Source organism: Pseudorca crassidens, chromosome 15, assembly GCF_039906515.1.
Source record: "Pseudorca crassidens isolate mPseCra1 chromosome 15, mPseCra1.hap1, whole genome shotgun sequence".
NCBI lineage: Eukaryota > Metazoa > Chordata > Mammalia > Artiodactyla > Delphinidae > Pseudorca > Pseudorca crassidens.
Window position 1 is genome coordinate 77,390,240 of NC_090310.1, and position 26,873 is coordinate 77,417,112.

Genomic DNA, 26,873 nt, shown 5'->3' on the forward strand with positions numbered 1-26,873 from the left:
CGTTTGGACTTTATTCTGAGTGCGATGGTAAACCTCTCTGGAGCATTTCGAGCAGATGAATAATGTGATCCAATATACATTTAGAAAAGCTCGTTCTGGCTGCCGAATGGGGAATGGATTGCAGGGGGCAAAGGTGGAAGCAGGGAGACTGCAGAGGAGACTATGGTACTTAATCACTATGGAAAGAACAGTGCCTTCAAAATCACACTTGAGTTTGAATTTCTGGCTACTCCTGTTTGCCTGTCACACGACCTTAGGTGAGTTACTTAACCCCTCTGATCTTCCCTCTTTGTGAAAGGTGGGATAATACTAGAGAATTGGTATACGGCTAAGTGTGTTGTTATACTTCAGACACAGTAGATGTGTGAACAGTGGCAGGATTTCTATACTGAGGGCCAACGAGCCTGCCTGCCTCACCATTTCAGCCTTGGCTGCAGAATACCCTAGGCCATCGTCCATCTGCTCGGACTAGCCGGCAGCCCCGGCCTAGGCTCACAGAGAGGTCATGAACCTCGTCCCTGTGAGCGGATTAACCCGAGGGAGAGATGAAGCTGTTGATTCCCAAACAGCGCCTTTTGCGAGCCTGAGTTACTTGCCTAGCTGTCAGGCACAAACCCAAACACAGCCTCTTGCCTGCTTCTTCTGGGGAAGTGACCCTCTCCTCCTCTGCCCCTCACTCTCTTGTCTTGGGGACAGGGCAGGAAGGAGGGAGAGTCGTATCTGGGTCTAAACCAGGTGTGCAGGGGAAGAACCCATGTCAGACCTGGAAATAGCAAAATAAGTCTGTTGATCCTAAGCCGGTTAAGGGTGAATGACTATGTCTTAATAGAGAGGCTTTTTGGACATGAAACCTGGGGCAGGATTACGGCCAGGGGCAGCCCACAGAAGAGGAAACAGGCCTAGGAATCTCTCTGTCCTCTTTAGGGTCGACGCGGAAGAGAGAAAACCTTTGGGCCTCTCTCCACCCTCCAACCAGCCACTCAGTCCTACACTCACTCGCAAAGGCCTCTCCTTGGGCAGACAGATCTGGAGAAAGGACCCCCCAAAACCCGCTCCAGACCCAGCCCTGTAGGTGGGCCTTTAGTGGGGGGTAGTTGAGCCAGGGAGCACCCACAATGAGAGGCCAGGCTGGACAGGAGGCAGCCCTACCTAATACATCATGGCTGGTACGCAGACTTCCTCTTCTCTTTTTCCTTTCGCCATGAATACATTTACCTGCCCCCGCTTCTTTGGCCCTGCACTCAGAGAATGAGTTATGTTCAACACGTCTTTCCCAACTTGGTTTTCCTGGATTTTGACATCAACACCTCTCTGTTCTGGGCTCCCCCTGGGTCCCGCATGGCCTCTTTTATAGCACTGCACACACTGTGTTGTCATTTACTCCCAAATCCCAGCCCACTGGCCTCGTGAAGACAGGCCCCCACCTCTCTGAGGCAACCCCGAGTCCCAACCTGACACAGAGAAGTTGCTCATCAACAAATGACCTCCTGGCCTGACCTGGCCCCCACTCCCATCCTTTCTTAGTCCCTTACAGCCTCTGCTTTTTTTTTTACCTGAGAGCACGCAGGACTCCCTGGCCTACCCAGTGTGATTGAACCCATTCCTGCCTCTTTCTCCTGCTTTATTTTTCACATTGCCTCATTTTTTTTCCTCCTATTTTGAAATTTACTTCCTCTTCCGACAGCCAAAGCATCTTTAGAAGCTGCATCAAACCATTCTTGGAATCAACTCACCAAATTAAGAAAGACCAAACCAGGGGTGACCCCTCGCCCACAAGCAACCACAGCCAGCTGCATGCGTCATGCACGCACACACCCACCCCCCAGAGTCCCTTTGCCTCGTTTCTGTCACTTATGCTAAAACCGCCTGACAGTATCTCAGTGTCCTCCACGTATGTCTGTAAGCTGCCTTCATTCCCTTCTTGGGGCAAAATGAGGTTATAAATATAGGGATAAGTATTAAAATTGCAGGGTGACCCCCCTCCAGCCCGGGCCTGGGCCTCCACAAGGGAGCATTATGTAGAATAGACCAAGCTCAACTCTACTCCATCCCAAAGCTTTATTGTCTCTCCGTGCCCGTTTTATGTGCAGTGTCCATTCTCTTGCTGTGGGTTTTCATAAGTCTCTGTAAATCCTTTTCTCCAACAAAGTTGGGGTATAAATTATTGAATGATAAAAGGATGAGGTGGCCAGTGCCACCTAGGAACAGTCTGAAGGGGTTGTTCGTCCTCACCTCTGAGATCTCAGCCATAGCCCTTCCTCTTTTCTGGTCTTCACATTTGGGAACTAAGCCAGAGTCCCCCAGCCGTGGTCCTCGATCTGGGGACACAGGCAGAATGCCCCAGCCCAGCAGCCCCTAGATTTCACACTCACCTTGGCGGCCACAGAGGAATTGGGCTTCTCCAGTAAGTCCCAGAGCTTTTTCCTCTTCTCGGCGCAGCACGTGTTATCGAACTCCTCGCCCTCCCGCTCCCGTAGGGTTTCTGCCTCGCGCTTGAGCTCCTCATTCATCTGCTCCTTCTTCTGGTGGTAGCGGGCCTGGCAGCAGGACTCCAGGTAGATTTCGTCGATGCCCCAGTAGTCGAGCTCTTGGCTGAAGCTGAGCGCGCACATCTCCTCCATCATGTGCAGCCGTCCGGTGCGGTAGAAGTTGAGGATGGAGGTGAAGGCGCCCGGGTGGCGGTCGAAGAAGTACTCATTGTCGTCGAGGCTGTAGTCATCGCACACCTCCAGCAGCGAGTCGTGCGTGTTGCAGTCACGCAGCTTGCCCAGCCGCGTGCGGGGCAGGCGGTCCAGGGTGCGCCAGAGCACCTCGTGCGCCAGCCCACCAACGTTGAGGCGGACGCGCCTCGAGCACGCCTTGCTGCGCACGATCTCCATGGGCTCGGGTGGCAGCGAGCTGGTGGAGCGTGAGCCATGCTTCGTCATGCCCGCCGGCATCGCTGGTCCGGCCGCCCCCGCCCCCCCTGCCCCCCCAGGCCGCTGTCACTGGAGGGCAAGGCCAGCCGCCGCGGGGGAGGGGGGCAGGGAGCGCTGTGGGCTGCTGGGGGTGCAGGGGGCCGCGCGGGCGCGCGTCACGGCCGTCTTCTCACCTCCATCCCGACGGCTGCGAGGCACAAAGCAGACGCAGGTCAGCAAACAGGGAGCCGTGCGCGGCCCCTCCCCACCTCTCCACCCGGGCCCCAGCCGGCCTTGACCTTCCCGGCGCTTAAGCCGCTCAGGCCCGCAGAAAGGCTGGGCGCTGTCCTTCGCGCCGGTGCTGAAGCCCGCCCCACCCCGTGGCTGGAGGGAGGGGCCGCCCTTCGGGGCGGGGAGAGGGTCCCCAAGAGGCGCCCCGGGGGCCCAGGAGGCCCTACCCCGGGCTTCTGCTGCCGGGACCCGACCCGGCCGCCTGGGGCGCTGTCCGCCCCTTCGAGTGCTGAAACTCGCTTCTCCCTAGGTCTCCCCGTCCAGTCCCCGACCTGGCCCCGCAATGGGGAGAAGAGGGGAGCTGCATGAGAAAACTTTTTTTTTTTTTAACTGCTCATCTTTTCCTTCCCCCGCTCCGAGATAATTAGGATTTGAGGGCTTGGGGGTGGCAGCGGGATTGCTTTTTCTAAACCTTTAAAGATCGGGAGGAATTCCGGAGGGTTTCAGGTGCCCACCTGTCGGTCACAACAGACGGGGTGGTCATGAAGCCCCGCTGTCCTGAAGCAACCCCTCTCCCCAAGCCACGGGAGCATCTCGTGAGGTCTCTCCGGCAACGAGGTGAACCCTGAAGACGCAAAGCCAAGCTCTGCGCGGGGTCCCGCCCCCCCTCTGCGCCCCCTGCCCCACGGCAGGAAGGGGGAGCAGCGTCCTGGGGATGCACCTGGTTCGTCTTCCCCTCGCTCCTTCCCCGCCTCCCCCTCCTCTTCCTCCTCCTCCGCCGCCTCCTCCTCGCTCCTCTCCTGCGGTGGCTTTTTATAACTCCGGGTTCTGCGCCTTTCCCGGGGCTTGGAAGGGAAGGGGTGGGGGAGGTGGGAGGCGGGGAAGTGAGCTGAATTTTCTGGCCTTTTCAAAACGAGCCCTCCTCCCTCCGCGCACTGGGGATTTCAGGGGTTCCTCTGAGCCCCCAGGCATGTGAAGCTCACGCCCTAACCCCTCACCCCAGAATGCGGATCGCGCACCTCCCCGGGCCCAGGCCCTTCACCCACCCCACCCCCCAGCCTGAAACCGCGGAGCTTGCGTGGACCAACAGGCCGAACCGCGGCAGGCGAGCCCCCCTCCTGTGTCCCCCTGCGGCCCCGCCGCGCGCCCCAACACTCACCCCCAGGGTGGCCGCCTCCCGGGGCCAGGGACCGCGCATCGCCGCGGTCGCCCGGGCGCCCCCGCCCGCGGGCAGCGGCGGACCCGGGGCCGGGCTGGGCCCGGCCTACGCCGGACGGGCAGGCGACGCGTCGGAGCAGCAGGCGCTGCGGGGCCGGAGCGCGCTCTCTGAGGCTGGGGGCGCGGACGGGCGCTGGAGGCGCGGGTGGCAAGACCGGGATCGGGCGGCGGCGCCTCCTCCTCCTTCTCCTGCTCCCGCGGCAGCGGTGGCGGCTGCTTGGGCGAGATCAACAAGTCGGGGCTGAGCTTCGGCTCCGCGCTCGCTGCGATTCTGTCCCGCACTTCTGAGCGCCCGGAGTCGGGCACCGAGGCGGGACGGCGCCACCTGCGGGTCGGAAGCGTGCGCGCCGCTTAACTCCTGCCTGCCCGGGCCAGCCAGTTGGTGAGGCTCGGGGCGGGCTGGGGTCTTGGGCGGTTTGGCCCTTCCCACCTGGGCTACCTCCACTGCCTGCCTCTCAACCCCGGCTTCTTTCATCCGGTCAACAACGTGGCTTGAGCGCCTACTGTGTGCAAGGCACAAAGATAAGCATCCGAGATACAGCTGTGAACCAAACGCAAACGTCCAGCCCTTGTGGAGCTGGTTGGAAACAGACCAAAACCAAGAAAGTCAAAGAATATGTCAGACGGTGATAAGCGCAGTGGGGATAATGAAGCAGAGGAGAGGGATAGAGGCAGGGGTAGGGGGAGAAGATTGCAATTTTAAATAGCCCTTGCTTTCATGAGCTTCCATTCTAGATTCTAAAATCTAATTCTAGAATGGAATTCTAGATTCTAGTAGGGGAAGGTGAGCAATGGATACATCAACAAATAAATATCCAGTGTGGCAGTTGGTGATAACTGCTAAGAAGAAAAATAAAGCAAGGTGACAGGAAGAGAGAGTGAAGGGTGAGCTAGCTTATAAAGCCTGGTGATTCAATCATTCATTCATGTCACTTTGGACAGCTGGTTATTGAGAGCTTCCTGTGTGCCAGACCCTGTGCCAGGGTCAACAAAGAATACGTCCTCCCCTGGAGCTCCCTGTCCAGTGGGGGAGACAGAATCGATCAAATAAACTCCAGAAATGAATAAAAAATGGAAGGATTTACCTAGAGGAGTGAGCAAGGCCTCCCTAAGGATGCTATAGTTGGGCCCCATGTTTACTCATTTATGCTTTCACATACATATTTACTGCATGGTAAGTAAATAGGTGCTGTGGACACAGCAGTGAGCCCCTGTTCTGGAGGAGAAAAACTGAGCAAGCCACAGTGCCCTAAGGTAAGATCCTTCCCCATCTGGCCCTTTCCTTCATTTCTAAAATTAAGGAATTCATTTCCATGGAGTTGCACATAATATTATTATATATTTTAATCTGTTCATTTCTCGTCACCTCCATCATCACGATCCGTGTCCAAGATGCCATCATCTTGTAGGTAGAGGCAGGGATGCTGCTAAACCTCCTCCAGTGCACAGGCTGGAGCCCCACAATAGAGAATTCTCCAGCCCTGAATGCCAACGGCGCCAAGGCTGAGAAACCTTAGATTAATTTAATAGAAGGCAAAGGTATTTCCCAGTCTGGAAATGCTATTCTCTCAACCAGTAATTAGTGAGCACCTACTATGTGCCAGGTACTACTCTGAACACTGGAAATACAGTGAGAATAAAACAGGCCGTCTCTACACTCATGGACTTATATTCTGGTGGGGGATACAGTTAATAAACAAGTAAAAAAATAAACCAGATCATTTGAATTGTGTTAAATGCCATGAAGAAAAGTAAGTGAGAAGAAGTGATACAGCATGACTGGGAGAGGTATCAGCAACTTTAGATAGGGTGGTCAGGCAGGAAAGGCTTTCTGGAGGAGGTGATATATCTAAGGCAAGAATCTGAAGGCAGGGAGAAGACAACCATGTGAAGTCCTGAGGATGCAGGTACAGGCAGGGGAAACAAAACAAGCAAAAGCCCTAAGATAGAAATGAGCTTGGGAAAGGAAGTTAGAGAAGTGGATGGAACCAGGCCAGGCAGAGCCCTTTGGGGATTTTATTCTCAAGGTTAAGGAATGTTTTTGAGGTTTTTTTCTTAATTGTGATGGGAAGCCATGATAGAGTTTTAAGCAGAGAAGTTCCATGTGCTGGTATATGTTTCAAAGTGATTCTTCCAGCTGCTGTGTGCATTATGGGATTTGGGGGACAAAAGGGATCGGGCGGCGGCAAAGGAAGCAGCAGGAAGACCCATCATGAGACTTCTGCAACTGTCCAGGCCAGAGATAATGGGGTTTTGACTGGGATGATAGTGGTGGGAATAGCTGGGCAATTTCATAGCTACAGGGCTCTGACAGGGGAGAGTCCTCCCCAAGTCCGAGGCCAGTGCTAGATATTCCATGTCATTCAGATTTGTCACTCCAGGTGGCCCAATTCCTGCAAAGTTCTGGCTCTGGCTCCAGATTCAGATAAAGAACATCTGTGTACAATTGGATGTTAGAAGTGCAGATAGTGCAAACAGTTCTGTAACTTTTAAGCAAAAGCCCTGTTGCTACTACTTGTTCATACATTTACTCAGTGCAAAGGATTCAGTGCAAACTTAAGAAGGAAGTGTTGCCAGTGGCTCAAAGAGTGAGTTCTGGAGTAAGAATGATTGGTGCCATTTTTTGCAAAATGACCTTGGGCAAGTGGTTAAACCTCTCTGAGGCTCAATTTTTTTCTTCTGTGTAAAAGGAGGATGGAAATTATTATAAGGAATTTATAGAAAGCATTTACTCGTTGCTAGCTCTCATTATCTGATAGATCGTAGGTTACCCAAGGGCAGGAGGTGGTCTGTCTTGCTCCTCTCAAGTAACAGAATACTTTACTAACAGGAGCTTAAAGAATGAGGATATTTAATTATCTCACATAAAAATTTAGGAGGAGGGTGGTAGGAGAGTTGATTAAGCAGCTCAACTATGTTATTAAGGACCCAGGCTTCTTCCATTTTTTTTTTCTCTGTCTTCTTCAATATATTGGCTTTTTGTCCCAAGCTTGTTGCCTCATATTCACAAAATAGTTGCCACCACTCCAGGCATAAGTCTCCGTAAAACCATATTCAAAGGCAGAAAGAAGGAGATGGCCAAGGTGGCCAAAAATAATTCCCCTTTTATGCTTTTACCCGCCCCCGCCCCCCCCCCCCAAATCTCTGCCAAGTTCCATATCATGGGTCACATGGCCACTCCTATACCAATCACTGTCAAAGAAAACAGGATTCACCCCTTAGGGCTAGGCTAATTACTGCTCTTACAAAATTGAAGTTTATTTAACAAGGAAGAAGTGAAGATTAAAGTTGGGTAGGCAACCAACAGTGTCTGCCACACTGTTCCCATAGTGCCCAGCACAATGCCAGGTACAGAGTAAATGCTCAATAAATATTTATTGAATGAATAAATAAATCCTCTTATATGAAAGTATATAAGAAACTTATGAATAAGACACACCTCTGACCCCAAGAGTATCCAGTCCTATTGGTGAGGGTGGGGGCAAGGTATATAAGAAATAAAACTGGCAAAGAGTTCTCTTATGGGCCCCCTCTCTGACTCCAAGCCTTTCATGAGGAGACCCTCTGAGATGCTTCACAGTCTCAAGTCAGCTAAACTGATATTTGTATACATCTTTTTAAAAGAAATCGTTAGTATGTAAGCAGTGTTCAAGTCCTCTAGGCAATCCCCTGTGCTAAATAGCAGAGGTCATGTGCTGGTTATCTGCAGACTTTTGTTGTGTGGCCATCACAGATTTTTTTTTTAGTTAATATTTAAATATCAGAGGGATTTCCATGAAAATCTGGATTTCTGTTTTCTCTTGAAAAATTAGAGGAACTGATTAACACTGGCCCACATTCCTGTGTAACATGGCAATTACAGCTGGCTCAAGAGGAGTGGCTGGCCTTGAACCACAGCCACCCCCTTTAGGCAGGATGTGCTCTCTATTATGCTACAGTCTCCACCCCTGCCTAATATTCCTCACTCAAGACACTTTTCTTATTTATGTTACTTTCCTGGTCTTGGTATAAATTTAAGTTCATGCTTGTTGCACACAAAGGCCAAGGAAGTCCAAAGAAGCTGTCTTGCCGCTCTCGGTTTCCCCAGGCTCTGCATAGTGCCCAATTTAGAAATTTTATGTTCTAAATGAAAAGACTATAAATTATTTGAAAGCACCTGGTCTTCATTTCTTAGAATTTTCCACCGTCACAAGCAGAGAGACTATCTAGAAATAAAGCCAATAGAAGGGATTGTAGAGCCCAGAGACTGAGATACTGAGTCCTGTCAATGTCATTAGAGCTCCTGGATCCAGCCATGCCTGAAGGTAGTGCCTCTGGGTTTCCCACTTATGGGAACTAGTAAATATCCCTTCTTACCTAGGCCAGATTGTGTTGTGATTTTGTCATTTAAGTCCCAAAGAGTCCAACTGATTCGATTCTCTCTCCACTAACCAGAAGTTTACCATCTCCTTATAATGTACTTATAGGAAACAGGGCAAAAAGAGTAATAAAACTTAGAATGTTCTACGGAGAAGGAGCCCTGCATTGAGTTCAAGTATAACCATCTCATTCTACAGATGGGAAAACTAAAAAGCTCATCGGGTGGTGCAGTAAGTACCCTGATGGTCAACCAGTAAGTAGGCAGCCAAGTACCAGCACTAGGTCACAAACCATCTTCTGCTCAGGCCCTCTCGGCAGACTTCCCACTGAGAGGCGTTGAGAGTTTTCTCCGAGGCTGAATGAGGTCAAGTCAGCCCAATTCATCCATGTAAATACAAGTGAATCCCCGTCTAAGCTGGGCTGGCAAGAGACATGTCCACTTCTGGGCACTGAGCAAAACTAATTAATCTCCTCTCCCCTCTACCCACAGACCCTTGGGAAGGAATAATTGTTTTCGGTTATGAGGGTACCCAAAGGCTCAAGGGATATAATCGACATCTCTGAGTGGCTGTCACTCAGGACAATTGCTCTATGCGGTGGCCTTGCCCAGATACAGTTCCAGTAGCCCCAGGGATTTTTCTAGCAGCTTGGAGTCCAGTCTTTTTGCCCGTTTCTCTTTTGCCCCAATAATAATAATCATAATCGTAATCATGAGTAAAATGGGGTTAATGATAGAATCTACCTCCCAGGGTTGCTGGTGGGACTAATGAGATAAGGCATGTGAAGTGCTTAGCACCATACCTAACACTAGCAAGTACACATTAATGTAACTTTAGTAACTATACTGACAACCACAGTAACAACAGCTAACGTGGATTACGCAGTTACTATATGCCAGGCACTGTACCTATTAGCTGTTGGATGGTCTTTGAGTGACCAGATGTCTGATTCTAGTACTTTTTCAATCTAGCCTGATTACCTTTATCAAGCCCTGGGGTTCCTGGTCCAGGTTCCCGGAAAGTGGGTGAGCTTGATTTTCTGACCAACCCAAACATTTTTCCATTTTATCTTTTGCTCACCACCTACCCATCAACCCAACCACCCATTCATCCATCCATATACTCAGCCACCAAACTATCCAACTATACACCCGCCCACTTATCTACCCACTCACCCATCAATCCATGCACTCATTCACTCACTCATCCTTCTTTCCATTCATTCACATATTCTATCCACTATCCATCTTTCTACCCACTCATTCACCCATCTATCATTATCCAGCCATCTACCCATCCATATACCATCTGTCTTTCCATCCACCTGTCTATCTACCCATTCACTCGTCCATCTATCTATCCATCGATCAGTCTATCCATCCATCCATCCATATGCCCAATCACTTACCCACCTAGTCACTCATCCACCTACTATCTACCCACCCATGCATCTACATACTCATTCATCCCACCACCCAATCACTCATCCAGCCCAAATATTCATGCATCTACCCACCACTCACCCATCCACCCAGCCACCCTACCCACTTTCTCAGCCATTCCCACCCATCTACCACCTAACATTTTGGGGTGTTTCCTACACACAATGCTCTGTGCTAAGCTGTGGCATGGTCTCTTGAGCTCCCTCCCTGGGAGGAAGTGTGGACACGACCAGAGGGTCCCCACAGAGGGAGATAGGTAAACCTGCACGTAGTCCATTGAGCCCCTTCATGGCCTGGACTTTGCCAAAGCCACTGGCTTCCAGGGTCTGTGGTCAAACAATGATGAAATACAGGGTAAGGATGGACTGAGGCATGGGCTTCCAACAGAGCAATTAGAGGTAAACTAATACCTCTTCCCCACAGAAAAGCCTGGGAACTCCAAGATGCAGTAGAAAAGGAGTGAGTCAGCAAAAGGAGGAAATAAAAGCCACAGAGATCAAGGGCTAGTTAACCGATTCTCCTAAGATATCATTAAGTCCAGCCCTCCTGCCCTTTGGAGACTGATCACTCTCCTACTTCCTTTCCATCGCCCTTGTCCACTCTGTCCTGACCTCATCTGCCTCCTCTCTCATCTCCCTTCCCTCATTTTATACTTCCTTGAATCCAAAGTCCCTGCTGCAACCAGGGTTGACCTTTAAAGGCACAAGTCTGACCACATCGCTCCCCTACTTATAATGCTTTATGACTCCTCATTGTCCAAGATAAATGACAATCTCTCCCAAGATGAGAAAAAGGCCATTCTTTCACTTATTAGCACATATTTCCCAAGCACCTATTAGGTGCCAAGCTTAGGTTGCATGTTGGGAATCCAACAGTGGTGAAACCAACCTGCTGTCCTGGAGCTCCCATTTAAATGGGAGACATAACCAGAGACATTTAAAAATAATCTAATATTGATACTCGATGTGAAGGAAATAAGTAAAAGTGTGAGAATAAGAATAATGGGGAGGAGAGGCAGCGATTTCAGCTCAAGAACTTCCTGAGAGAGTGATGGTGCTGGTGAGTCTTAAGTCAGAGTGATCACCAAACCATAAATATAGAAGGGAGAGCAGGTGCAAAGGCCCTGGGGCAGGTGGGAGGGTTGAAGGAGATGGAAGACGGCAGGTGTGGCCAGGGCAGAGTGTATGAGGGCAAGAATGGGCTGAAAAGGAGTAGGAAAGAAAAACAGAGGAGGAGAGAAAAACCGTGTAGGTGAGGGTTGTCTGGAGGTTTCTGGATTTCATAGCAAGAGGATTGACGGGTTTTAAGCAAAGAAGTAGTTGACCTGATTTTTAACTTCAGGATATAAAAGGCTGTTTTAGAACCTCTGAGGTCTCCGTTTCTGCTGTGTTCAGAGCCTCCAAACTGGGCACAATACATGACAAGCCCCTCATACTTTTTAGTAGTCACTCTTTATTTCTCCCCATACCTCCCGCCCCTTAACCCCTCGAAACTGCTAACCTACTTTCTGTCATTATTGATCTACCGATTCTGACATTTCACATAAATGGAACCATACAATACGTAGCTTTTTGTGACTGGCTTCTTTCGCTCAGAATATGTTTTCAAGATTCATCTATATTGTACCAGGTACCAGTACCTCATTCCTTTTTGTTGACAAACAGTATTCCATTGTATGAATATACCACATTGTGTTTATCCACTCATCAGTTGATGGACATTTGGGTTGTTTACACTTTCGAGCTATTTAATACCAACTCTTGAGTGGCTGTATTAATTCTGATATGGAACCTACCTTTCTGTGTTAGGGGTATTCAAATGTCCTTTCATAGACTGACAGTGGAAGCAAATGACAAATGTATTTCTTAATGTCCTTACCTGGCAAAATAAAACTCTGGAGTCTTTCTCTTGACTTTTATAGTACAGGGGTCTGAAAGGTCAAAGTCCTGGAGCTGCAGACCTCTAATAGAAACTCAGTGGCTCAGAAAAGCCAAATGTTGTCCCTTTGGCCCTGCATGCGGCTCAGACCATGACTGGTAAACAGAAGAGCATAATGCAGCACTTGTCAAGCTGGGGTGCAGTGCCCTTCTGCAGGCACATATTGGTCTCCTGGAGAGAAAGACTACATTTCCCAGCCTCCTATGCAGTAAGGAGTATCATGTGACTAAATTGTGACCAATCAGATAGAAACAGGTTTTTCCCCTCTTTCCTTCTCTCCCCTTCCTGCTGGCTGGAATGTGGACAAAATGGCTGGAGCTCAAGCAGCCACACTGGTCCCTGAGGTGGAAAGCACTGGTTACAGATGCTGGAGGGACCAAAGGAAGAGGCCTGGTGACTGTGGAGATGCCACACCACCTCTGATCTCCTGCATCTGCATGAGAGAGAAAGAAATGTCTGCTGTGTTGAATGTAAACATTTTAACGTATAAAATGTTGCTGTGTTACTTTGTGCCTCCATGGCCCCCCACAGATGAAGGACATTTGCCTCCGGACACTATTTTTTTTTTTTTTTTGGCCAAGCTGAGCGGCAGGTGGGATCTTAGTTCCCAGACCAGGGATGGAACCTGTGCCCCCTGCAGTGGAAGCACAGAGTCTTAACCGCTGGACCACCAGGGAAGTACCAGGACATTATTTCTACTCAAAGATTTGAGAGAAAAAAATGATTTTCCCTTTTCAATTTTTCCCAAAGCTAATATAATTCATTTCTTCCTGGGAATTCCCTGGTGGTCCAGTGGTTAGGACTCCAAGCTTCCACTGCCGGGGGCTTGGGTTCTATCCCTAGTCAGGGAACTAAGATCCTGCATGCTGTGCGGTGTGGCACAAAAAAAAAAAAAAAAATCTTCTCTTCTTTTTAATATTAAAATAAATGCATATATCTGCATGAAGGATAGGTAACATTTAGTGAACTTGTAAGACACTTTTTTGCTTGCCTTACTTTGGGCTGTGAGCCTCCTCCCCAAAATCCGCTAAGGGTACCCGGTCCCTCCTCTGCCATCAGGAGGATTGTTGATAGAAAGATCCTGAACATGGTCTCAGGAAGCAGGGAGGCCTGCATTTGAATCCCGTGTCTACTACTTATTAACCACAAGATCCTGGGCCAGCCACTTCACTTTCTGACCCTCAGTTTCCTCCTTTGTAAAAATGGAGATAATAATATATGGTCTGGAGGGTGGCTGGAGGTGCGACTTGATTCTGTCCATGAAAGGCCCTGTCCCAGAGCCAGGCACATACGGACTCTGTGCTCCCTTCCCAGGCACTAACCTCGCTATTCTGGACACAGCCAACTCTCAATCTGAATCACACTCAGAGGCAGTTCCACAAACAAGGGTGATTTAATGTATTTCAGCACATTTCGACTCGATAATATTATATAAAAATAGAATTCTTTGTTAAAACAGCAAGGTGGAAAAATCACTGCTACTCACGAAACACCGTCTTTAAGAAACAACAAACACACAAATCAGTGACGCTGAGCCAGACGATTCATCTCTCCAAGCTTGTTTTTCCATGTGGAGAATGGGCAGGTGGGATGTCCCCAGCTCACTGTGGGCGGGACCCACTGGTGGCAGGAGATGACCCTGGGCAGCCCTCGCACCAGGCGTAATGCACGCCCATGTGGTGGGCAGCCTACTCCTCTTTCTCTCCCTTCCCCCCACCCTGTGACTGTCATGGACAGAGTCTCAGGGTGGTGCTGGCGTGGCCTTAACGCCACTCAAACATGTGTTTGTTTCATTTTGTAACAGAGAAGAGACAGAGCTCAGGCTCCGAGCCTTGGTGACACCAGCACAGAGGACCCCTCCCCAGCAGATTTCTTTTTCAGTCACTTTCTATTTCTGGCAGCAAGCGATACATGTTGTTACCGGCAGAGGAAAAAAAGTCCCCTTTTTAAACAAATTTAAGTTTAAAAAATGAGACTGTTTAAAGGAAAATACCTGGTAAATAACAATACAAAATATAGCAAAAAATAATAATCACGATGATGGTAAAGAAACACTCCCTTAGGTCAACCTAAGAATATTTCTGACATAGGTCCTGCAATTTTGTGATTCTAAAACAAAGTATGAAGAAATACAACGACATCTGGGTACCTTCCTAAATAACTTGTAGCAAGGAGCTAACCCACTCCTCTCTCCCTCTTTTCTCTATAGCTTATATTTTTTAAAAGAAGAAAGAAAAAATAATAAAGATTGAAACAAAGGTGGGTTTAAAGCATTGTCTCCCAAGCTGTATTTCAATATCTCTGATACCAGCTGGAGCTGCCTGGTGGGAGAATCGTCTCTTCCTAATGATTGTGGCTCCAAGGTGTCACCTTTAAAGGGAAAAGGCCCTTTTTTGAACACAGGTGAGAATCTAGTCTCAGTGACAAAGCAGCCCTGATTTGGAAGGGGGAAATCAGAAGGGCTTTTCCCCAGCACACCAGGGTAGCAGCCACGTACAAGAGATCTTCCTGGAGCTATTTCTGCGGCCTCCTCCCTTCCCTTCCAAGCCAGGAAGGAAGAGGCAGCTGAGGGTTGCCATGGAAACTGGCTCCGTCCTCCCACAGGAGGCTGCCAGCCCTCATTTCCTGCAGAGTTAAGAAGCAGGAGGCAGTGGGGGTCACCCAGGCGTGAAGATGGGTTTCCCTGGGGATATCCCGCCTCCTGCCAATCACAGTGCCTGTCTGGGAATCCTAGGGCCGCCTGGAGGCTGAGGGCCAGGGAAGCCCCCAAGCCCTGGTGCCGCCCTGAGAAAAGACTAGCCCCTGGAACATTCAGAGATCTCAGGTCCTCCCTTCTCGCTCCAGCTAAAGCTACAGGGACCTAGCTATATGTGTGTATGCGTGTCCACATCTCATGAGATGCATCCACCCATGGGTGTCTCTGGCTCTGTCAGCTCTCTGATGCCAAACAGAACTGCCGGTCCACCAACCCATTGAGCCCAAAGAGCACAGAGCCACCCATCTAGCATTTGCTACTGGGACAGTAAGTCTGTTTGCAAAATTCTATCAGCTTACAAGCTGTGCGACTCTGGGCAAGTCACTTCACCTCTCTGAGCCCATTTCCTCAACTATAAAGAGGGCATAACCATCCTCTCTTTGCAGAGATGCCGTGAAAAGTAGAAATACTATATCTACTGTTCCTGTCACAGGCATTTAGAGGGTCCTCAATAAACAGGACCTAATATTAATACTTGTCATCATAATAAAAGTTTCCAGGCAATTTTTCTTTTTGATCTTTTTTTTTTTCCTAAAGCTGATGCAAAGGCAAGTTTTCATCACTGATCTGTTCGATCAAAGGGTGGTGCACCCAGGATAGGATGGACCATTGGTCTGAGAACCAATCAGCGGGTTCCCACCACCTCCTACAATATCACCTCTAAGAGTAGGAACAGGGTTCTCAAACTTGGGTGTCTTCGGGGGACAGGAGGTGCTGTGACTAGAAAAGCAGACCAAGTAGAAATCCTGGTGAACCAGAGCCCACAGGCCCCCGGTAGGGAGACAGCTGCTACTGAGCTCTGGCCAGTGGTTGCCCTTGGGAATATGGGCCCAGTGTGGACAGATCTTTCAAGTTTTCAAGAGAAGCTGGACATTTTGAATCAACTTTCCCAAAGATGACAAGATAACACTAATGTATTTTTTTTTAAATGTAGGACAAACAAAACAGGCCTGCAATCTGGACGGGGCCCACAGCTGGAGCTTCTAAGCTAGAATGTAGGAAACCAACACCTCCTCTTCTTTGGCTTGACCAGTCCCAGGAGCCCTGGCCGCTTCCTTTCACTGGGGCCATCCAGTCGGGGCTGTGTCTTGCTAACTCCCTGCCTGAGTCCCAGCGCTGGGAACACCCACCCCGTCTGGAGCCCATAACTGTAACGCACAGAAGCCTGGTCCTCAGAGCCCATCATCTGGAGGCTGCCCCCACTCCACACTGGGGATGCACCAGCATCGGGAAACCCTCCAGCATTTTCTCAAGGATCGGTGTGAACGGAGAGATGGGGGAAGTGTCTAGCAAGTGGGGCGCCTAGGAAAGCAGATAGTGTAAGAGACTCTTTGGCTTTAGGTAGTTTAATAAAAATTTGGGGACAGAGTTTATTTCAACAGACGCATGGCCAGGCCCAAATGGCCTTTTAGTGGCCAGCATCTGCTCGGACTGGTTAGGGTCTGGATGGCACCACTGTCAGGGCCTTGGACGGCAGCCCGTGGGGGCTGGGGGCAGAGCAGTGGGGTCTCCTAGTTGTGCCCCGTCTGCCCGAGCTTTAGTGGGTATCCTAAAGGTGAGAGGGGCAAGAGGGAATGGGAGCGGAAAGAGCCTCATTTTGGAACTTAACCTTTGCAGCAGATAATCCGCAGAGCTTTTGGTGTCTTTTCTTCACTCCCCTACTTTCCCCTCCCCCAGACACAGCCTTCTGGGAAAAACAGTAGGGAAGGGATAACGCTTGGCACCATTGGGTGTTCAAAGCTCTGTACCCAGGCCGAACGCAGGCACAGAACGTTGGGCGACTAGGGTCAGGCTGGGTGCGTGGAGTCCCATCTGCCCCGGAGCTCAAGGCCGGATGCGGTAACGGACAGGCACGTCGTGTTCCGGCTGCATCAGCCCGAAGCCGTACCTGCTGAGGTCAAACAAGGGCATCTCCACGTCCGGGCTGATCAGCTCCAGGTCAAAGCGCGCCAGCACGAGGAACACGAATCTGCAGAGAGACAGTGTTGAAGGCGTGAAGGGGGAGAGTGGGAGGCCTGTTTGGAGTCAGGCAGGAAAGCAATGGCGTCCTCCTGGGTCTCACCCCAGCTCTCACTTTGGTTAAAGTGGGAAAGGAGGGCGCGAGAGCAGAGCACAGGCATTTCCTGCTCACCAGCCCAGGAGCTCCTGAGTCCTGGCTGACGGCCTGTGGGCAGGAGTGACGTGGGTCAATTCCACATCAAAGCATTTCCGAGCTAGTGCCTGACTCTCCAGCTTTCTCTACTGCCTGGCAGCTGTGTGGGTTCCATGCTGAGACGATGGAGTGGGAAGATGGGAAGATCCTGGCCCCTGAGTCCCTGCACGGAGGGGAAGAGCCCCCCCAAACCCACAGCCAACGTTGTGTGAGTGGGAACTAAACCTTTGTTATACGAGCCACTGAGACTTGGAGGTCGTTTGACACAGCAGAGCACAGCCTAGCTTGTGATTAACACGGACAGTGACCCTTGTTGATTCTTCCCACCATAAGCAGCCCAGACCCCCACCAAACTCCTGGAACCGTCTGCCTCGTCTGGGCTGCTGCTGAGCCACAGCTGCCTTTGTGAGATCAGAAGCAGGCACCCCTCCCTCCAGATATCTTACTGCTGTCTGGGGAAAACTGTTAGAATATACCAGCTTTGCAAGAGCAGGCAGGCACTCTTTACTGCCACCTTCTGGAAAGCTGTCCTAGTAAGTACACAAACCACGTGATGATGTCATCAGTGGGCCCCGAAATGTGGTGGCAGCCCCACCTGACGTGAACGGGTTCCACCTGCCTTATCTTACCACCACCTGTGTTAATAAAGGTCAGGCTGGATCCTCTACTACTCTGGACCTTACCACCTGCTCCCAGGGCGAACCAGATGCCCAATGCCGGACAGAATGCATGGCTGGCAGGGATTCTCTAATCTTATTGAACGACTGAAAAAGAGGGAAGATGAGGACAGAGCAATGTCAACGTTCTGGGCAGGAGAGCTGGGCGCACACCTGGGCTCTGCCTTTTGTTTTTTGGCCATGGGATCTTAGTTCCCCTACCAGGGATCGAACCCATGTCCCCTGCAGTGGAAGCACAGAGTCTTAACCACTGGACCACCAGGGAAGTCCCTGGGCTCTGCCTCTTAAGGGCGTGTGATTCTTCCCACTCGGGGCCTCGGTTTCTCCATCTGGTCAAAGAAGGTCAACAAGGTGGGATGTATCCATCCCAGCTCTGAAGCTGCAGGATGGTAGAGGGTGAGTTTATATGGGTGGGGGGGGGTGGAAGGTATCTGTACCCACACCTGGATTTGGATCCTGGCACCTCCACTCCATCAGGTGCCTGACCGTGAGGAATGATTTGACCTCTGGAGTCAGTGATAGACTGACCAGCTGGCAGGTATCATGACAATTAACTGAGATTAAAATAATAACAAATTAGCTCAATTATTGAACACTATGTTCCAGACACAGTGCTAAGCACTTCATATCCATTATCTCTTTTTATCTGTCCAAAAACTTTATGGAGTGGGAACTTCAGTCGGTTCTGCTGCAACACTTGTTTTGAACATGTGCATTTGTTCCAGTGGGATTGATCTATTAGGGCAAGAATGAAGCGTAACACAAATTTCACATTTGCTCGTGGTCATTTCATCTGCAAGAAACACTGGGAGAATGAAAAACTGCACCCAGCTGAACCAAGCTAAGCAGGAATTCACAAAACGCACACACCAGTGGGTGGTGACCCACACCATTCCCTTCAGGCGTCTGACCTCAGATAACCCTCCTCCCAGGCGTCATCGTAACTCACAGCTCCATCCAATGCCCACTTGCATGGCAAACGTCAGGTTGTTTTCAAAGTAAAGCACCATATTTATTGGAGCACTTAGGTATTTCTGTTTATTCCATTTAACATGTGTAAACCTATACTACTGTATTTTCCTAGGTGCATATCTTTTTGTGTGTGTGTCACTGGTGAAGTTTTTGAGGGTTGGGCCCCTGCCCTATTTCCCCCACAATCCTGTGGTTTTTACTTTGTGATTTCCCATGGTGTGGGGATTTTTAGCAATGCACATGAAGCGTTAGAGCAGAACCAACTGTATTATTATCTCCATTTTACTGTTGAGAAAGCTGAGGGCAAAAGCTTAATGTAATGTGCCCATTCACTAGCATAATGCCTAAACATTAATAATAGTAATATTAGTAATCACAAATAATAACTTTTATCAAATACCTACAATAAGCCAGGCAGTGGCTAAAGTACCTAGAAAGTCCACTTCATTTGTCCCGACACCCCTGGGATGTAGTATGATCAGTACTCCTATTTTACAGTTGAGGAGACAGAGGCACAGAAGGTTACCCAGCTGGACAGAAGGACAGGCGGATGTCATAACCCCTGGTCCAATCTGTTTGTGATCCGAAGGCCAAGGCTCTTGGGGCCCAGGGAGGAGAATTTATGAGGCACTCGGCTCCCCGTGCCCGGTACTCACTGTTTGATGCTGCTGATGGCATAACCCCTCCCCAGGCACTGGTTGTGCCCTGCTCCCCATGGCATGCTGTAATTCTTCAGTCGCTTCCCATCCTTGTAAAAGTCTTTCTTCTCTGATCCATCAGGGTTCAGGAATCGGTTGTATTTAAATACCTGAAATAGGAAGAAGGCCCCTTTCTGATGCCACCCCCAAAATAGGCATGGACAAAGAAAAACGTATGAGGATGTTCATCACAGTCTTGTTTATAAGAGAGAAAAACTGGAAATAATGTAAAGCCCAACTGATAGGGGACTGGTTAAAAATTATGGCGGCTCTTTATAATGTTGAGCTTGGTCTGTGTGTGCTGACATGGAAAGAACTTTTAAGACTGGTTGTTGAGGGCTTCCCTAGTGGCGCAGTGGTTAAGAATCCGCCTGCCAATGCAGGGAACACGGGTTCGAGCCCTGCTCCAGGAAGATCCCACATGCCGTGGACCAACTAAGCCCGTGCGCCACAGCTACTGAGCCTGCGCGCCACAACTACTGAAGCCCTCACGCCTAGAGCCTGTGCTCCACAACAAGAGAAGCCACAACAATGAGAAGCCCACGCACTGCAGTGAAGACGCAATACAGCCAAAAATAAAAACAAATAAATTAATTAATTAAGAAAAATAATAAAAGGACTGGTTGTTGAATGAAAAAAGAAAGTGTTGGAATAACATGTATTGTGTGATCCTGTACTACACACCTGCCTATTCATATGTGTGTGTGTTGTGTGTATGTCTGTAAAGGCATAAATATTATCTAAAGGACACGCTCCCAACCACTGTTAGAGAACCCTGTGGAACTGGAGAGGAAGTGGAATGAAGATAAGTTTTTACTTTTAAATATATATGTCTATATTTCTATCTTATAAGTATATATTACTTTTGCAATTTAAAATAAAAGAAATTAAAATTATTTTTAAAAAAGAGAAGGCCAATTTCCTTTGGTTACCTTGTAGAGTGGTAATGTGAAGACTGTGTCTGAGCATAGGGCTTTGTTGTACAGAGTAGGTGCTAAATGAAGGATGGGTGGAAGGATAGGTGAATGGACTGGTGGATAGACAGGTGGAAGGGTGAGGTGATGGATGGACGGTTGCATGGATGGATGGATGGATGGATGGATGTTGGGTGGATGGATGGATGCATGGATGGATGGATGGATGCATGGATGGGTGGATGGATGGATGCATGGATGGATGGATGGATGGATGGACGTTGGGTGGATGGATGGATGCATGGATGGATGGATGGATGGATGGATGTTGGGTGGATGGATGGATGCATGGATGGATGGATGGATGCATGGATGTTGGGTGGATGGATGGATGCATGGATGGATGGATGGATGGATGGATGTTGGGTGGATGGATGGATGCATGGATGGATGGATGGATGGATGGATGTTGGGTGGATGGATGGATGTTGGGTGGATGGATGGATGGATGGATGGTTGGATGGATGGATGTTGGGTGGATGGATGGATGCATGGATGGATGGATGGATGGATGGATGTTGGGTGGATGGATGGATGGATGGATGTTGGGTGGATGGATGGATGCATGGATGGATAGATGGATGGATGGATGTTGGGTGGATGGATGGATGCATGGATGGATGGATGGATGGATGGATGTTGGGTGGATGGATGGATGTTGGGTGGATGGATGGATGGATGGATGTTGGGTGGATGGATGGATGCATGGATGGATGGATGGATGGATGGATGTTGGGTGGATGGATGGAGGCATGGATGGATGGATGGATGGATGGATGTTGGGTGGATGGATGGATGCATGGATGGATGGATGGATGGATGGATGTTGGGTGGATGGATGGATGTTGGGTGGATGGATGGATGGATGGATGGTTGGATGGAGGCATGGATGCACAGCACAGAACCTGGCACACAGAAAACATCCAAACCTGTTAAAAGTTGTAAAAGTTTGCCCCATCTCAAATTCCAGGGAGAGGTAAAAGTGCTGGGAAGCTGACATTATAACATTCTGAAAACAGGACAAATTGCTCAGCTGTCCCCTGCAAAGCGCTTAGTGTGTGCCAGGTGCTATGAAGATCTTGGTTACATGATCACATTTAATCTTCCTGACAACCCTGTGAGGCAGGTGCTATTCTGAGGTCCATTTCACAGGTGAGGAAACAGAGATACAGAGAGATGAAGTGATCGGGGCAAGGTTCCCCAGCAAACAAAGAGCAGAACTGGCTGCCACTCAGATAGGACAGATCCTGAAGCCACTCATCCTCCCCCACAGCCCCTGGTCTGCCTTTTACCTCTGGGTCTGTGTAGATCTCCGGGTCCTTCTGGGGACTCAGGAAGGGGAAGAGGAGGAGGCGGTCGCCACATCGCAGGGTGAATTCCCGCCCATCTGCCATGGGCAAGGCCATGTCCACCACGACCTCGCGGGTGATGAAGGGTGCAGCGGTGAGCCTGAGGCTCTCACTCAGCACGCTGTCTGCACAGGGCAGGTAAAAGGGGGGTTCAGCACTGTCCTCTTCCCCACTCGAATGCCACCCCCAGCTCTCATTTTACAGAGGCAGGTGGAAAGGCTCAGAGAGGGTGCATGACTTGCCCACCATCACAAAGCAAGACCCAAAATGGCCAAGTGATGAGATGTGATTGCTGCAGTCTTCAGAGACTTTGGACATGAAGGTTTGGGTCTGACCCTAAAAGAAGCTGTGAGGGAAGGTATCTTCCAGGGAGATACCAGAGCAGGCTAGGGAAAGAGCAGGGCCAGCCATATTGGTTGTGTCTGCCTGCCCAGCATACATTCCGTTTCTGGAAACAGTTCCCTGCTTTCTTCTGGGGACCATCCCCTCCCCCACTCTCAGGGGTTGGGCTGTTGATTTCACTAATCAGAGCACCCATGATTGGCTCCAGATGGGCACATGACCCAAAGAGAGCCAAAGAGACACATTCCTGGGGCTCTGGGTAGGAACGTTGCAGAGAAGCACACCCTCCCAGAGCCGGGAACACATCAGCCCGGAGCCACTGGCAGCCATCTTGCCAGCCTGAGACTGGAGTCAACCCAGTGGAAAATGAGGCTGAGGATGGACAAAGACCTGATGGCATTGCTAAAGCACCTGGATCTACCTGTGCCTGAAGCCAGTCCCTCTAGACTTTTTAGTTACCTGCCCCACATGAAGTCCCTTTTCTGCTTCAGCCCATTTAAGTTAGGTGTTTTGCCACTTGCAACAAAAAATCTCCCACTGAGACCATGGAACATGGGTAGTGGAGACCAGGGCATGGAGATGCCAGGTCTATGAAGACAGGAGGCCCAGGGGGACCCTAGGTCAGAGGACACCGATGGACCCTGGACGCTGGGAACCCATGACGGCGAGGGCGGGCTTGGGGGCCCATGATGCCCTGGCCTTTGGGGCTGTCTTGGAGGGTCTGACTGTCTCACCAAGCACAGGCATGCTGTCCAAAACCTTCTGTGGGAGGGCGGTCATCTGCGAAATGGGCTGCTCTACTTGCAAGAGCATAGGCTCAAGCTCTCCGCGGACAGCAGCCAGAGCCTCGGGGGTCCTGAGAAGGAAGAGCAGGACCCAGAAGGCGGCAGGACCCATGTTCCCCTGAAACGAGAAGGCGCCCCCGTTACAGCATCAAGAGTGCAAAGCTGGGCTGGGAGCTCACCAGTCTGTGCCACAGACACAGCCTGGGCCAAGGCACTGGGGCCGGGAGGCCTGGCTTCCCACTCCTGAGGACCCATGTCTATCTTCGGCCTCAGGACACGGCCCAAATATGCTCTGGTGGCTTTGGCCTAGCCCAATGCCTGCTTCAAGGCCACTCTTGGCATCCCTGACCTTGAGCAAAATCATTGATCTGAGGTCACACAGGAAACCTCCATAGCTAATCAGCGAAAATGTCAGTACAAAGTATATCAGTTAAGATTACTGTTAACATCTGAGGATGGATGCATCCTTAGCCCCAATTCCCCAACCTTCCCTGCATGCATGCTTCTTACCGTGTGACTCTGCACTTCCTCACATTAAAGGGGCAGAGCGTATTTCCTCAGCCCCTTGGATTTGGGCTGAGCCATGTGACCTGCTTAGGCCAATAGAACGAGGCAGAATTGACAGAACAGCAGTGCTAAGTCTAGGCCTTAAGAGACCTTGTGGGTTTCTACTTGCCCGGCTAGCTGGCTGGTCCCAAGAGGAAGATGAGAAACACCCGGAGCAGAGCTGAGCTGTCCAGCCGAGCCTGGTCTAGACCAGCTGACTCCCAGCAGACCCACAGACAGGTGAGTTAAATAAACGCTCATCAAGGTATGCCACCGAGTTTTTGTGGTTGGTTGTTATGCAATAATAAGAAACTGGTACAAAATCTGAACGTTTGCTTTCAAACATTTGAGTATTGTGTGCATATATAGCAAAGCAGCAATAATCAATGATGACTGTGAAAGCTATTAGTTTCTTGAACAAAAATTATGTAAAACTTCCCAATAGGTAAATAATTAGGAAAACGGATAAAATTTCTTGCCCCAAGACTTCAGCCTTGGCTCAATATTTTAATACTCCGGTATTCAGCATGTGGCTAAGATATGATGGGGTATCCTTAAATGAACTCTAGATATGGTTGGAATACCAATTAACCTCGATTTGGAGGAAGATTTTTGTCTACCATAAATGACTATCTTATCCAATCTTAATAATGGAATTTTAAGGAGTCATCACATATCATGTTTACCCAGAAATTCAATGACAGACGCTATTGCACATGGACGAAAGGACATTTGCACAAGGATATTTCTCACGGTGCTGATGTAACAGGGAAAGATTGGAAGCAACCTCAATAGGAGATCAGTGTGATAAAGGATGACCCATCCATAGGATGATGACACCGGAAGTTGCTAAAAAGGAGCTGACTTTGTGCGTGCCGATATGGGACAGTAGCCAAGATGCACTGAAGCAAGATGCGGGACGGGGCCTCATCGTGCTACCATTTGTGTGTACATTTAAAGAGGGATATATATGAGGAAGCACAGACCATCTCTAGAAGGAGACTCAAGAACCTGGCAACTGAGGTTTCCTCTGGGACAGAAGCTGGGAGGGGAGAGAGGCAGAAAATAAATGCACAAAGGCATCAATGATGGTGAAACAGATTTTCTTTCTCTTTAGCTGCCATGAATTTAGAGGTGCCAGGTGCCCTCATTCAATCTTCCTATCAAGCAGGCACCGTTATCACACCTTCTTACTGAAAAGGAAAACTAAGCATGCCCTAGTCCCTCCCCACTGCCCAGCAGATTGTGGGGGGCTCAGTGGTATCTGTCAAATAAACATCTATGTTCCTTTGGGCTGGGGACCTCCAAAGCAGGCTTGGAGGTGGGCTGGCACAGCCCAGGACCAAGACCAGGCAGAGTTGGGTTCAAATCCCAGTTGCCCACTTCCTGTGACCCTGGACAAGCCACTCCCCTCTCTGGGTTTCAGAACCTCCCTCTTGGTAAAATGGGAATAAATACGTGCCCACTCCTGGGTCGGCCACAAGGAATACGAGCGACTCCCACAGGCTGAGCACACGGTAGGTGTTCAGAAGTGGTCTCCCTCTCTCACCAGCCCCTCCCTCGGGTTTGAGAACCGATGGAGGCCTTGGACTCTCTCTGAGATTTCCTCCAGAGCCTCAGGTCTGGCTGAAACAAGCAAGGTCACTTGCTGTCCATCACTTAAACAGCCAGGGGAATGCAGGCGATAAATAATTCAGCTTTGGGTTAACTCAGTGCCAAGGCCATTTTACCTGCCCAGATGGTCAGATGGGGGCCACCGCTCATTAATTACAAAGCAGGAGTGGGAAACAAGGCTGCTTGGTTAACTTTGCTTTCAGGAAGAAGCTGTGGCAAGTTAGGGAGGTGACGAAGACTGCTTTCCGCCCAGCTGCACCGATGTGTGAGCGTGCATGTGTGTATGATCACACAGCCATGAGATCCTTAGTCCACTACCCTGGAAGCTGAGTGTTCTCCCACAGGACCTTGCCTCAGTTTACGAGGACACTTCTGTCTAATCTCCCTCCCTCCCACTGCAGCAAAAGTCCACCACCCAGCAGCGCCTGTGCTCTGTTCTACCTTTTCTGTGAACGACGGTATCTGACCTCCAGGGGGCGCGCACTGTGAGCCAGACCCGGTGCTCAGCGGCTCACGTGCGCCACCTTGTGGCCTCCTCTCCGCACTGTCAGTCAACTGGAGTGGGGACACCTGCAGCCCTGCCTGCCCCGCACCACTCCCCTGCCTTTGGGTAACAGCAGCCCATTTTCCTTGGGAGAACTACCTCCACTTCATGTGAAGTCCAGTGGATTGTCTGGGGCGAAACTACCCCCTCCAGACGTCAGGTGTGACCATGTGACCCCAGCCTGGGCCACTCAGTCAGTGACGGACTCAGAGGGGACAGGTGACCTGGGCTGGGCCAGTGGGTATCAGACTTGGGGTTTGTGCTGGAATTCACGGGAGAAAGAATCCCTCCTCCATGGGGACTGCCAAGTTGCCAAGAGCTGCTGGTGGCCTTTGCTGCCACCACCTGGGAAAGCCCATCTGAGGCGTGAGAGAACACAGAGGTGAGGGGTGGGAGATCACAGATTACATTTATTTTCATTTTTTTGTGATTAAATTTTTTTTCTAAGGGAATAAAAGAATACTCTAAGTGCAAAGTAGATCCTGGATTGGATCCTGGAAGAGAAAAGGGACAGTAGTGGAAAAACTGGGGAAGTCTGGATAAAGTATGGACTTTCAATTAATAGTAATGTACCAACGCTGATTTCTAGTTTTCCCACATGCACAGTGGTTCTGTAAGAGGTTAACACTGGGGGGAGCTGGGCGAAGTGTATTTGGGAACTCTCTGTACTATCTTTGCAACTCTTCTATAACCTATAATTATCTCAAAATGAAACTACTGAAGGGGAAAAACCCAATTCTGTGCACAGCTATTATTCTTATTACCTCCTCCTTTTGGATGGTGAAATTGAAGCCCAGAAAAGTGAAGTGATCTATTCAAGGTCACACAACTAGTCAGTGGCAGAGCTGGGATTCCACCCAAGTCTGTCGCACTGGAAACACTGCTTTTGCTTTTCATCCTCACGTTGCAGTGCCTCCACGATCACGATCGCGATCATCTCCACTGAGCAGCTGAGCATCTGTAAACCCCGTGCCCATGCAGCTCCCACAGTCCGCCTCCCCCCACTCAGGACCACCCAGGAGTTCCTGCAGCCATGGCTGCTGAGGCCAAGGCAGACGTGGAGAAAGAAGAGAAGAATGAAACTTGACTGATGGGGCCGCGACAGTTAGCGGTGTCAGTCCCAGCACTACCGTGGTCAGCAGAGCCGCCCATTGCCTGACAGCTCAGAGCTGGGAGAGCAGCCCGGACCATGATGGGCCCGCAGGGGCAGGCCTTTGGGAGCTCTCCTCCCTCCGCCCACTCAGCCCACCCCAACCCGGCCCACGTCCCCTAGGAGCCAGCCTCTTCCCCTGCCTGGACCTTGGATCTCAGCCCACCAGGCCCTCCTCTAGCCCCTGGATGCTGGAGACCCCCTGACCCCTCCATCAGCCTAGACCCCAGG

The 26,873-nt window shown here is 50.1% G+C and overlaps 2 protein-coding genes across 8 annotated transcripts in view; both read right to left on the reverse strand.

Annotated features, from left to right (window-relative positions):
- Positions 1-4,637, reverse strand: part of KCNB1 (potassium voltage-gated channel subfamily B member 1) — a 110,314-nt gene extending 105,677 nt beyond the window's left edge. For all 4 annotated transcript variants that reach the window (XR_010935415.1, XR_010935414.1, XR_010935413.1 and 1 more), the window contains exons 1-2: positions 4,288-4,637; positions 2,373-3,105 (exon numbers count right to left, since the gene is read on the reverse strand). Coding sequence is in view for 1 of the 4 variants with exons in the window: in XM_067708415.1 (XP_067564516.1) it covers positions 2,373-2,939 (567 nt within the window). In the remaining 3 variants the exon portion in view is untranslated. The remainder of the gene's footprint in view (positions 1-2,372; positions 3,106-4,287) is intronic.
- Positions 4,638-16,169: 11,532 nt separating this feature from the next.
- PTGIS (prostaglandin I2 synthase) overlaps positions 16,170-26,873 on the reverse strand; it is a 41,081-nt gene continuing 30,377 nt past the window's right edge. For 3 of the 4 annotated variants that reach the window (XM_067708426.1, XM_067708424.1, XM_067708423.1), the window contains 4 exons: positions 22,738-22,906; positions 21,605-21,786; positions 19,297-19,448; positions 16,170-16,808 (listed from right to left, as the gene is read on the reverse strand). In XM_067708426.1, coding sequence (XP_067564527.1) covers positions 16,664-16,808; positions 19,297-19,448; positions 21,605-21,786; positions 22,738-22,906 — 648 coding nt within the window. In that variant the 3' untranslated portion in view covers positions 16,170-16,663. The remainder of the gene's footprint in view (positions 16,809-19,296; positions 19,449-21,604; positions 21,787-22,737; positions 22,907-26,873) is intronic. The other variant, XM_067708425.1, reaches the window with a different exon arrangement.